This window comes from Cheilinus undulatus, linkage group 1, assembly GCF_018320785.1.
Source record: "Cheilinus undulatus linkage group 1, ASM1832078v1, whole genome shotgun sequence".
Taxonomy (NCBI): domain Eukaryota; kingdom Metazoa; phylum Chordata; class Actinopteri; order Labriformes; family Labridae; genus Cheilinus; species Cheilinus undulatus.
In genome coordinates, this window is record NC_054865.1 from 14,919,574 (window position 1) to 14,933,742 (window position 14,169).

The following is a 14,169-nucleotide window of genomic DNA, read 5'->3' on the forward strand; positions in this document are numbered from 1 at the left end:
TCGGAGCATTCCTGCTGGTTTACTGTATCAGTAACTTGGGACTAAAGGGTCGCTGGTAGGTTTTGGGTTAACCAGGTTTGGCTCGGTCGCTGCACACGCTGTCTCATAGGTGAACCGAACAAGTTTTATCTGTCAAGAATGATCTTTTGCAAAAGCTTCCCAGCACATTTCTTCTCACCTTTCCTCTCATGAGGAAAAGTATTTATGAATACGTTCCCCCCTCAGGCGCTCTGTCACTAACAGGATGGAAATGAGGAGTAAACAGACTTGCTGCAGTCGAGTGGCAGTGTATGAAGCACCAGCTTAGAGGGCATATTGCTTCCTATTTCTCATCTTATGGGGCTACTAGTGGATTTCCTCTGATTGTCTGCACATAGTCTGGGTGCTGCAGCCAGCTGGGAAAAGGTTATCAAGAGTAAATATGTGATCTGGACGCTCATCAAAGCTGCACAGATAGGCTTGTGTACTCAGCTGTTTAAAATGTGTCAGTGCTGGAGGAGAGGAAGGGAGGGGGGTTATTAGGCCTCTACACCTGCTATTTGTAGTTTCACTTCCACAGAAGATGTAAATTTTGAGCAGAAAGTGTTGTTCAGGGCGTCTAGGATGAGCGTGGTCAGGAGCAGTTCCCATGAAAGACGGCCATGCTGGCGTTGCAGTGAGGCCACAGAGGGTGAAGTGCTGAGGCTGTGGTGATGTAACGTCACTCGGCAGTGTGTCTTTTTTTACAGACCCGGGTGTTGGGATTGTATTAACAGGTATGCAGCTTGCTGAGGGCTGCTGACAGTGTGCACTGACAAGTAGATTACAGAGAAAGACATAACCGCCATACCAGCACACTGCCTGCCTTAAATCACACCAAAGGCATTTTATAATGGCTCAACAACGGCCCTCACGTCCTCTCTGGAGAAGACTTAAACTCTCAGCAGTTTGGCAGAAAAGCTCACAGTTCTTTACTCCTACATTAGGGGAAATTTTCCCCAGTTTAAAAAGAAATGTAGAGCATTGATATGAGCTACTTTGCAGAGTGCTTTGAGACTTATGTCACTGGTGGGTTTAAGTCAACCAAAGAACAGTTTAAAGATTATTGCCTGTAAAGCAGTGTTCATTTTGGATGCTATTTTGAATTTAGTCATAGTCTTTCAATAAAAATATGTATTAGTCCAAGTCCCATTTTACTCTTGAGAGTTTTAGTCTAGTTTAGTTGATGAAAATAGAATAAAAATTATTCCAGTTTTTGTCAATTAAAAATCTTTACATTGGAGTCTTTACCTTTTGTCAAAAAATTTATTTTCTTTGTACTACTAAGATCAGCCATATTGTGAAAGTGATATAAATGTAAAACACACATTAATGCACTTTCAATACTTGTTTAACTTAAAGTTATACTGAAACAAATACTGACATACCATGAATTCACTCTAATCTTTTTCCTGATTATATGTAGAGAAATATCATGGATTTTGCCCAACAGTCTGGCACTAACATTTCTGTCTCATTTAGTCTCCTTGACAAAAACTAAACCTACTTATGTCAGGTTTTTTAAATCAAAGAACTATGTTTTAGTAGATTTAGTCTTGTCATCAGCATGGAAAAAAAGGTAGTTGACAAAACATTTTATTCATAGTTTTAGATGCCGAAATGGTCACTACTCTAAAGTGGACTTTTGTAAAACTTCCCTCACGACAGACGACAATGTGATGACATCTGGGCTCATGAGACTGAAGTGAGATTTTACACAATTTTTTAACTTCCATAACAGAATATATGACTAGAAAACATTTCTTAAGCCTTAAAATGCAATGGTCCATTTTGAAAAGTTCTAACTCCGAATCCTCTTGCACATAGCACTCCATGGTGGGGTTTGTTCTATTAAGTTGACAGCTGCTATGTAAAATGGGCTATTATGCTACTAATGTTAAGTTTCTGGTTAATGTGACATGCAGCCAACAGCTGATAGATGTGTGATTCTGAGAAACAGAGGATTGTGAGGAAGTAATGCATATCATCACTCAGAAAACCGTCTATATGTGAGAATCTTTGTACATAAATACAATATGAAACTGCTCCTAAATACCTGTGCATCGTCACAGGGAGAAGAGTATTCACTGAATTTATTTCACAGATTTATTTTCCTAAGTTCACTGGTAACGTACGGCTAAAACAAGCTTACGCACATCTAATGTGCATGGAGAGGGTGGTTTTATAAAACAGACATGGAAGATCAGCTGTACTCTGTTTCTTTACTAAGTTCCATAGAAATGATTTTAAAGTGTTTCTTCATGTTTCTCACTGGTGAATACATCTTGCAAAGCTCCCATCTGAACTGGCCCGGTTAGAAAGTGACAGGACCAATCAGCGACAAGGGGCAGTACTTTTGGGCGCGGCAGAGTCGTGTTGTAAGCAAGCAGCGAGAAGAGGCCAGTCCAATTGTGGGGGAGGAGATTAGCGTGGATGCTGCTAAAGCGCCACTTTTATCAGAACTTGACGACATTTCCTCATTAAAAGAAGAACAAAGAACAGCAGTGAGTTGTTTTCTTTTCAAAAACGACAAAAGTCATGTACTGAAATGTCTATAGTCACCATGGTTTGCATTGTGCAGCTCTGTATGGAGTTTACTCCTCGGCTACGTCACGTGTTTTGTTGCTCTGATTGGCCTGTAGAAATGTGACACACAAAACGTTCATCCAATCACCCTCCACCTTTTTTATTCCAAAGGCTCTGCCCTTTCCCAACCACAGTCTATGGGAGGTTTTCCAGATGGATGTGTGAAACAAATCCATCTAGCGTGTCAGGTTGGGCTTAGTATTGATCTCGCAAAACATTTTTCACCTTGATGAGAAATCTTGTGATATTTTAACATTACGAGATCTTGTGACATCCCTACTGGATGATTAATAAGACAAACTAAAATCTATTTTAGCTATTATAAAGAAAATAATCTGCACAAATCTGCTCAACTTGCTTTTAACTTTTAGAGCAGAAGTTCAGACCTAGTGGTGCTTTTTGTTGCCTGTTTATGTATTTAAAAGGGCGCAGAATTGGACAATCAGAAAATATAACATAGGATTCCAATGAAAAGGTCATGCAAGTGTACATATTTGATGATTTTCAGGATAGCATGGTTAAATACAGTAATTTTGGCCACAATAATCCTAAAATGGGTCTTTTGTTAAGCTAAATTCTAAGTTGCAGTACTGTAAAGCTCATTTAAATCTACAGTGTGTAAAATTGGAAATATTAGCTAGGGATGCTTGGTATTATAGTAGGGGTGCACCGATCAATCAGCCAAAATTGGTATCGGCGCCGATTTCCTTAATTTTAGGAGATCAGCGATCGGCCTATCCTTGTAAATAAGATCGGTGGATAAGATCGGTTTCATATGCCTCTACCTTCTAAAATGTGAAAAATGAAAGACTAAAAGAACTGATATAATTTAGTAGTTTGGACAGCAATGCTTTAAACTTTTCATTTATATTCGAGAGAACAACCTCATGTGCAGGTAAAACAACAAGTTTGTATTGTTTCACAGGTATTGTTCAATGTTATTCAATAAAATAAGAGTGGAACATTGAAGGTGTATGCTGTCAGTTATAAAAAAAAATCAGTATCGGCCAAAATCGTAATCGGCAGGTCATGCTTTTTAAAGATCGGTGATCGGTGATCGGCCAGAAAATCGCAATCGGTGCACCCTTATATGTACGATATCAGTATAAGCAGATATTAGCTTAAAAATTGAATTATCAGTATTGATAGATATGGAAATTTCTGCTGATATTTACAACCAATATTTTGGCAGTAACAATTCTCCCTATCAGCTGTACATTTTTCAAACAAATATGTTATGTCAGCTGAAGTCATTTTCTTTATTTATCATCATTCCTTACACCTAAAAGTGTGTTTTCAGGGCTGGATTGTTGTTGATTTGCTCATCCTCAAACTTTAAATTGTGTGTTTTAAGGACTTAGGTTTTAGCTATGAATGGTATTTAAAGAATGGTATTGATATCATATTAGGCTAAAAATATTTTGTGAATTTCAGCATATCAGATATTGGCAATATCCAGTATCTTACATCACTAATATTAGCAACTAAGTCAAGATTGTAACTCTCAGTTCTAGTGATAACTGTGGCAACTAGTAGAATTTCAAAAGTTACATAACAGTTAAACGGCCCTTTCTGGGATTTTGTGGAAGCATAGTGGCGATTATGCTACAGTCCATGGTGGGGGACCCTCCTTATGTACTAATAAAAGGCGGTTTCTAAGTTATTGAAAATAAATGATTTTTATTAGTCAGGTGATTAAACTAATTTAAACATACTTGTAAACATTATGTTCCATTTTCACCACTTAATGCTGCTAAATATTACACATTGTACATGTAAGATCCCAGACATTTATTTATTCCAGTATGTGAAATTCCTTTGCGTTTATCTGGGACAGCATCAATACAAGACTGGCCTTGGATCATTTACAAACAAAACTTGTGCACAGCAAGAAGGGAAAGCCTATATAGTAAATTAACACCAAAAAGAATATTAAATGCCTAGAAAATTAGGATATTAATAAACAGATTAAAATGCTTCTTTCATTTGATCTTGCTTTGTAAGAGAGCCCATCGATGCCAACCTGCTGCACTGTGGGAGAGTTAGACACCTTTAATATTACCACTGAAGACTACTGTGCTGTAAACAATCAGAAAAGACTAAAGATTTAAAATTTCCAATGAGACATGGACAAGAAATCAGTTTCCATAATTTTATTTTAAACATGCTCATCTCTAAAGCCCGGACAAGCAGCAGAGTCTTTCCTGTCCTGTCTGTCACTCACTGAGGTTTAGATTTCTTTCAGCTTTGTCCAGATTATCATTCAGGAGACTCTGAGAGACAGAGCTCACTGTCTGTGGATGCAGACATACAAATGAATCTCAAGCTGATTTTTAAACTTCTTTTTCACAACGGTGCAATATACTAACATTATTCTGTCTTTCTTTGACAGATGTTAAAGTTCCTTCTTTTTTATACCTTGCTGCTTTTTATTTCTTTTTTTCTAATTTTTTGATACACAAGCTATTTGGCTTCTAACTGAGACTAGGGATACTCAATTATGGCAAAAATCATAATCATGGTTATTTTCATTGGTATACAGTTACTTGTTGATTTTGCAATATCAAAAAAACATGCACTTATCGAACTTGGACACTCGCTTTGAAATTAAGCAGTAATTGCTTAATAATAATTTTATTGCCAAAGTATGACAGCAAATGCTGAAACTTTTACCACATGGCAAACCCAGTGGACAAAACTAAATGGGTAATTGTTGAATCATAACTAGGAACCGGGCCTTAAATTGTAGGGGGCTTTTCTGTGAGGTTTTACAGAGTAGTATATGGTAGTGTAACACCAAAGTTACAAAAGCGGCTGTGTTTTTTTCCATAAAGGTCAAATATGTGACAGAACAGCTACAGGATAAAGTTCTTTAATGCTGCATAGATACTCTTATCAGTGGTTCTTACCAAGTCTGGTGTCAAGACCCATCACCATCTTTTAACAGAGAAATTACAACCCAAATTTCTTCATTTTCAATCATAGCTGAATACTATTTAGGAAAAAAAAGTCTATATGGACTTAAGATGTGACAGGACAAAGAGATTGAGACATTTCCTTCAAATTAAAAGCACATCTTAGACTTTTTGCCACATATGTTTTTTCTTGGCACACATCTCTGACCAACTGAAGCTGGCTTCTTAACCCACCAGTTGAGAGCCAAGGCCCTAAATCACAGATTTTGTTATGAAAGAGTCCATCCATACCAGCTTTATCCCTCTTTTTGCAACATCAGTCTGTCTTTTAAATCATTATCACATTTTCGGGGGTTTTTTCAATGCATGTTGTTAACAGTGAATAGGCTGTTAATCTTTTTATACATAATCCTATTCAAAGTCATCTCAAGTGAAAACAGAAAATATGTAATTTTTCATGTTTTCAGTTTCCTTTTACAGAGGATTTCAAATAGACAGTAGTTTATACTTTTAACCGCATTCACATGTTTACATAAAACCCCTGAAAATTCTCCTAATTTTTTTGGTGAGCTGCATGTGTGAATAAAAGCTGTCTTAATTTTTCATCAGGCTTTACTCACAGTTTCCTGACGGTTACTTGTATATTTTCTGGGTGAATTCTAGGTGAGTTTATGTGAGAACATAGCAGGGAATACTTGAGAAATTTCAAGCCTGCAAGTTGGCAGGGATGGCGATGTTGGTTTCAGCGCAGTACCAGACTAGATTGGACTGGACAACAACAATCTCTGTGCATGAAATAACGTTCTTATATTTTCTTCTCTGCTCTTTGTTGTCATTTGGTCAAATTCTACTTAATATTGTTTGAATAGTCTCATTATATCATGTACAGTGAAGTCAGTTGCGTTGCTTTCCATGTGTACTTGTGAACATTAGGGGTGGGTCAATTCAAGTGAAAGACATAAAATGCAATTGCAGGTCCATTTAGAAAAGTTTTAACTACTAAGCCTTATGTAAGATATCACTGCTTACACTCTTGGCTAGGAGCGAACAAAGCACTATGTAGTGGAGTTTGTGCTATTAAATTTACTGCTACTGTTTATAATGCGCTGCTGCGTTACAATAAGTTTTAGATTGATGAGACAAACATCAACAGCTAGTAAAGGTTGACAGTTGAACAGGGAAAGGTTAAAACAGCAGCAGGAGGGGAAAGGAGCAAAAGCTAAGGAAGTAATGCACATTGTTACTTTGCAAGTCATCTCTGCATGCATATATGCACTAATTAGACACTATATTCTTCTCACTGGGACTATGCTATGACTATTCACTATGTGGATTTTCCCTCAGGGGATGAAGAAAGTACGACTTTACTTTACTTTATGCGCCAGTATTTAGCAGCAGTGGATTTATTTCACAGATGATTCATTTTCCTTAGTTCACCGGAAACGTGTGGCTTGAGCGTGGAGGGGGATGTCAGCAGTGATCCAGACAGGTGAAGGAGGATCAGCTGTGCTCTGTTTCTGTACTAAATGTCTTACAAATGATTTTAAAATATCATGAGCAAGAGCAAAGCACTTTCCACTTCAGGTAGAGAACTTCATAGACCAGCTTGAAGTGTAGTAGGCCAGCCAGCCAACATTGCAAGACATTTTTCATCGCGACTAGAAATCTTGTGACGTTTTAAGGCTGGCTCAGACTACACTATCTTTTTGGTTGTCCACAACAGCACCATGTCAGACTATGCAACTAAAATCTTTTCCCGTCTTGGCCGACAGACTGGCTACACTACAAGAGTGATCCCTACCGCTCATGGTAGTCAGTACGGTCTCTGCGACTGTGTGGGAATTCACAGGTTGTCGGGGGCGGGGTCAAAGAGTGTCAATGGCTCTACAACAGAGGCGGTCTATGCCCTCCTGTTGTTAGACGTCAGGATCCACGTCATTAATGTTGGGTCAGAGTGGGGGCTTTCACACCTACGCCGTTTGGTCTGGACTTTCGGACTTTTCTGTTTGGTCCGAACCAAAATATTAGGTGTGAAACCTCCCCTGGACCATGGTCCGGACCAAACAGCCGGACCTTGGTCCGACCAAAAGAGGTGGTCTCGGTCCGGACCAAACGGAACCACGGTCTGGTTCGTGCCTAGTGTGACAGTAATATTTTGAAAAGTTCAGACCTTTGTATCAATGACAGGAAGTTACGACATGACTGCCGGCAAAGGAAATCCATTACCATAACAAAATGAGCTGTGGAAGAGCCCACAACAATCTCACGGACTGAAATTAACCAGCAGCCTGGAGAGGGTGGGCTGACGGTAGCTCCTTAACGTTACGCGAGGAGTAGAAGTGTCCGTTATTATGTTGAATGGAGATTGTCCAAGCACGGAAAATTTCATAAAATTTTAGATAAAGTTATACCTCACTACTGACAGCTCATCTTTTCAAGAGTTTTACAGCACATACCTTCTCTCCTGAGTCTGTGTTGCAATGGCTCGCAGGATTGCATACTTTCTTCTCCTTTCCTGTCGATGATGATAAAATTGTTGTCTAATAATAAAACTAATAAGACGAACTCGGACCAGCCTTATTTACAGCTCTTCAAGTTGTCGCTTTTGGTAGTAGAATATCAACAATAATGATGGTAGGAATGACGATTTCATTCATTGTTTACAACATTCAAGACTTGCGTTATTCAACATGTTGATGTCAGACGCCCACCGGCCAAATGACCAATCAATGTAAACTAGAGAAACACGCAAACCACGTAGTTGATGACAATATCACGTAGGTACATCATGTAAAGTCTGCTAGTCCAATTGCAATAATGACAGTGTGAAACCCAAACAGACCGAACCAAATGTATACAGTGTAACAAAAACATGGAACTTGGTCTGGACTATCAGGTGTGAAAATGACCAGTGTCAAACTAGACAATGATGCAAGAAAATTCTGACATGCTAGTCTTGTCGAGGTGCGGCCCTTGGGTGTCTTGCACGTGTCATTAGTTATGTCGTACTACCATGCTGTTTGCTGTTCCCGACGCTCTTAAACAGGCCTAAGTTTTGACGATGAGCTGCGATGTTGCAGTCAGGCTAAAATCTGGCTGAATTTCTGTAGTCTGAGCTGGCCTTTAGTCATGAGAGACATCATGGCATGAGATCTCATCACATCCCTAGTGAACATGCAATCTCAGAGGATTTTAGGGGCAACCCCCCTGGAATTTTCCTGCAGTGCTCGGTAGGGATTCACAAGATTTGAGTTTTGTTGATATCTGATATATATGTGGTCCAGACCTAAAACTTTAGCCTTTAAAACAGTAGAAGTTTGAGGAATGAGGACGAACAAATAAAAAGACTTCAGATGACATAGGTCTGTTAATCCAGCCCCAAAAAGATTTTCGATGTTAGGTGACATCCCTTAAACTTGATTGTAATCTTGGAGATGGAAAAGGGGAGTGTGCTCTTCAGGACTGCTGTGACATCAGGAATTTTCATTACTCATATTATGCAGGAGATGCTGGTTTGACCTGCATCATAGTCTGTGTGAAATGGGTAAAGGAAAATTGCTCAAGTGTCTGGTTAACTTTGCAGCAGAAGAGTTTAGCTTTGGCACATTTTTTAACATACAGGAAATAAACATAGTATTGTAATAATAGTTCTTTAGAAACCAGTCAGTTACAGTGACAGAAAAGCATTTAAATTCTGTAGAAAAAATCTTTACTGTCCAAAAATGAAAACAGTGGGTATAACTAAAATTTGTGTTGCATAAAGATGACCAAAAAACAAAGAGCATGGTTAAATGTCTTCCATGCATATGTCATATGTAGTTTTCTTAAATTACTCAGTAAATGTCCTGCCTTGTGCAGCAGTATCTGGTCTAAGTCTGTTCGGCTGTTTGTAGCTGTAGCTCCAAGTTCTGTTTCATCCGTTTATAGCAAAAGACAAGTTTATTTTAAACATTTAGCTTGTAGCACCAGCAGTAGTGTTTTATTAGACAAAGTTGTAATTGAGAAACCGATTAATTCTTTGCTGGGTCTGCTCGTCTTTCCTAAACCTACCTGCGTCACATTCCTACAGTAAAACTTTATAGACCAGCATTGAAGTAGTAGTGTGTGCGACAACCTGTTAGCTGCTTGGTGTGAGTTTTCCATGACTCACTGCCCTTCAGCTTTTGAAGTCTAAATCCTCCTCGCAGTGATGTGCGATAATGGCCTCCATGTTTCTGTGGGTGCTGCTGGGGCTTCAGGCTAAGTATTGTTTAGAGAATAGCACACAGGTGGGAGGAAAAGTTGGAAAGGCAAACACTCCACTTATCATTACCAATCATCACCATCAGGCCTTTACCAAAAGTTGTCCTGATGTGGGTTCAGAGTCTTCTTCCCAGAAGTCAGAGCAGTGTTTTTTTATATACTTCTCTCTTTGTAGTTGTTTGGTTTGTGCTCACTGTAGCCCATTTGTTTGTGTAAATAGATCCAGAGTTCACTGACTCTCTTAGTAACAAGAACAAAGACGTACTCAAGAGGTTAAAAACAAAACAAATGTAAACAAATCTGTTTTAAATTGAACATAAAACAGCATAAATACATGTTTTTATAATTTGCTCACATCAAAGGCCAGACAACTGTCTTTTGTTGTCTGTCGTTTGATCAAAGGCCCAGACATTTTCACTTCTGCCAAAGATAATCCTTCAATTCACCAGATTATAGAGTATGCAGCAGCTGCTACAGGTTGGTGCTTTTCATGTAGGGGGCGCTAAAGCGCAGTTACAGCTTCTGTTTTAGCTCTGCTAGTAGCAGGGCTTTGATACTCTGCTTGGTCCGGACTCTCAACAACTTTTAAATAACTTATTCACTCTCACATTTATGGATATTAGAAAGAAAATAATACTGGCTTTGGTGATCCTTAGACTTTTCATTTAGTGCCACTAACAGGTTGAAGTCTTAACACATTTAGTGAAATATCTCATCATGTACTTGAGTAATTGAAGGCTCCAAACAAACTGTTTTTGCCACCGCATTCTAAATGTAAACATAACACCCCTAATCATAAACACTTTAATCGTTGTCACTTAAACATTTTAAAGTTGTGACTACAGTACTCTTTGAGAGTCTTTTATGTTTCAGTTTTTCTATTGTTGAACAAGTTGTTGTTCAACTTGAAGTCTTTTGATCCGTTGACAGTGCGTACATGTTTTATGGATGATGTCTCATATGAAAGAATGATTTCAACGTCTTTGATGTCCTTGTTTTTGAAAGCCTGATAAAAGCAGATAAATCAAAGAGTCTGGGGTTGATATTAAGTGGAAACAATGGCAGCAATAGCCTGGAGGCAGAACAATGTAAACTTTATTGCACTGTTAACTTAAGCTTGAATAGAACCTGAGTGGAGTATTTATTCTGTCACACCAGGTTAAGTTGGCATTGAAAATGAAAACTGAGAGGCAAACATGTTCTGTCAACAACAGCTCAGTTCAAGTGTACTGTCAATATTTAAGATATGTATTAGATAAACTTCTCTGTATAAAAGGACTTTTTCAAGAGTGGAGAACATTGATTTGTATATTGTTGAATTCATCAGGGATTTGGTGTAAAGTGTATGTGGATAAAAGATGAAATATGCAGATCATTAGAAAAAAAATGTGTTTTTTGTCACTTAACTAAGAAGGGCAGGCTCTGATCTGTACCGAAAGCAAAATATACAGCACAGAGTTTAAAATAATTAGTAGTTACTCTGCCAAAAACTGAAATCCAAGCAAGTGCGTTTGTCATATTATTGTCATTATAAGCTAAAATGATTGAATTGCATAGAAATGGTCAAAATATCTGGCAGTGAGGCAAAATTAATTTCTTTGGTGTCTTCTTGAACTGAGATGCACTTCCTAACTTAGATAAGGTACAGTTTTTTCCCACACATGGATCACCCTTGGGTTGACTACCCACCTACTTTACCGCCACCCAAGTATATTTGCCAAACATTTTAATCCTCAGCATGATTTTCTTCCAGTATGTGCCAAAGAGAAGATGAGTTTAAACTGAAGTTTAGTTGAAGTCTAGTTGTATATTGCTATATTGTTCAGTATAATGGCAATCCCATGTTATTATCAAACTGTGCAGCACTATCTACAACTTATTTTTGAGTTCAAAGTTTCATAGAAAGGTGCTTCAGGCTTTTCTCCTTTAGAATTTGTCATAGGAAATTTGGAAGTTTGCCATTAAATTTAAACCAGATAGTTAAGTTAAACGGGCTTTGCCTACATTAGTAAAACCTCCAAAGAAATACGTAACATACTGATTTAAGAAAAGGGGGTTGAAACAGGCTACATTTCACCAAAGCAATAAGAAATAGAATGTGTATTTTGTTGCATTTTTGATAGGGATGCGCAATAATATTTTTTTGTCAATATCCAATGTGCTTATATTGACTAAATAATTTCAGCCGATACCAATATTTTGATTTAGTTTAAATGTAAAAATATTTTTTGAAATGTATTTCCAACCTAAAACTCCAGTACCTAAAACACACAATTTAAAGTTTGAGGATGAGCAAATTACCAAACCCAATCATTAAACAACATGTTGGAGTGCAAAGAATGTTGATTAATAAAGAAAATGCTTCAGATGTAGTAGGTCTGCTGGTCCAGCCATAAACTCCACTTACTTAATTGTTTGTACAGCCAATATTTACAGCTGACAAAAAGCTGATTTTGATAGCCAAAATATCAATTGTAGATATGAGCAGGTATTGTCATATCTGCCCATATTGCATCCGTGATTTTTAAGAATAATGAGAATCAAAACTTTGATTCAACACAATAAGGCCCATTTTCAAATAATTTCTTTCACCTGAAAAGTGTGTCAAAATACCAATTCCTGCATCTTTGCAAATCAAAGTATGTAAACAGTCTTGTTCCTTTGCTTTTTTCTCTGTTTTGAACCTTGTTTTTCTGTTGCATCAAATATTTTATAGTCAAAGGTAGAGGGGTAGCAGGTTGGCTTGGAATTAAAGTGTTGATGTAGGATTTTGAGAAATGTCAATGGAGGGTTTGGGAGGCAAATTTATTTTTCTAAAACCAAAGCTTTAAAAAAAAAGGGGATGGGCTCTGTTGAGCTCTATAAAAAATGTTTATTGCATCTCAACTTTAATATCAGGTTTGTGTTTTGCTGACTTTAATGGGCCACACATGCGGCTCTTACCTTTTTCTCCCCGCAGGTGATTTTTATTTTGTATTTTTGCAGTGAATATCGGGAAGCTACTTTTGAACTGGCAATGAATACCCTCTCAGTCTCATTTTTGTTTTCCTCCGCAGTATGTGGTCCAAGCATCGATATCGGAAACGACATCAGTGAATTCAGGCGTCTAGAAAACTGCACAGTGGTAGAAGGCTACCTGCAGATCCTCCTCATCGGTGACAAGAACAACAACAACATCAACCAGGAAGTCTTCCGCTCCCTGAGCTTCCCCAAGCTGACCATGATCACTGACTACTTGCTGCTATTTAGAGTTTCCGGCCTGGACAGTCTGAGCACGCTCTTCCCCAACCTCACTGTCATCCGCGGTCAGAAACTCTTCTACAACTACGCCCTGGTGATCTTTGAGATGACCAGTCTGAAGGACATTGGCCTTTCCAACCTAAGGAACATCACCCGCGGCGCCATTCGCATTGAGAAGAACCCTGAGCTGTGCTACCTGGACTCCATAGACTGGTCCCTCATCATGGATGCAGAGGTTAACAACTACATCGCTGGGAACAAGCAGTCCAAGGAGTGCAGCGATGTTTGTCCAGGGATCATGGAGAACAACCCTCAGTGCAGGAAGACCATGTTCGGCAACAACTACAACTACCGCTGCTGGAACTCCAATCACTGCCAGAAAGGTAAGCTGAATGTCACACATGATGGCTTATCTGGGATTTGAATGACAAATAGATCATGCAGATAGTCCAGCCCTGGCCTGATTTGTTTGGATGTGCATTTTTGAGGGTAAAGAACACTGTGTCTACATCTACGGCCTGCTGCCTGTTGCTTAAAGACTGTAGATGTTCTGTATTGATCTGTGCAGCAGTTGATTGTAAGGTAGGACTGACCACAGATCTTTACTACAATTCAGGTGTTTAAAGAAGTATGAGTGAGGGTTCAGACATTTTTCAAGTGGGGCTTATGAGTTTCTCATCAATGGACATAGAAAGATGGGATTTTTCCTGTTATTCTGACCTTAAATGTTTAAATGATGGGCCTTATATATAATTTACTTTGGTGTTGCACAGCCTGATGTGCTCTGTCCTGCTGTGAGGTCACTTTAGGAGAAGCTTATAAAAAGTCACAGACTACTTTAGAGCCTAAAATAACAAACAAGCACCGATTAACTTCATCTCCATTTCACATAGAATTATATTAATAGCCTAAACTTCATCATTTCTTAGCACTTGTCAACACAGAGAAAGCAGAATTAACATGTTTTTAAACTCACATTACAGCTGGTAGTTCATGTGTAGCAGTCTGATGTTAGAAAAGATCAGAGTGCCGTGCCAGGCCATGACGCACCTTTGCAGGAATATATACGCCACTATGGCTATATGTGTGCATTCCTTGTTTGCTGAATTGGCCTGAAATTGTTGGCATGATTTCATTTATCACATTTAAAGCACAGACAGTGGTGCTG

General features: G+C 38.4%; 1 protein-coding gene across 2 annotated transcripts in view; it reads left to right on the forward strand.

The window, feature by feature from the left end:
- LOC121507367 (insulin-like growth factor 1 receptor) overlaps window positions 1-14,169 on the forward strand; it is an 87,894-nt gene that overhangs the window by 3,625 nt on the left and 70,100 nt on the right. For both annotated transcript variants that reach the window (XR_005991711.1, XM_041783668.1), the window contains exon 2: window positions 12,818-13,384. Coding sequence is in view for 1 of the 2 variants with exons in the window: in XM_041783668.1 (XP_041639602.1) it covers window positions 12,818-13,384 (567 nt within the window). In the remaining variant the exon portion in view is untranslated. The remainder of the gene's footprint in view (window positions 1-12,817; window positions 13,385-14,169) is intronic.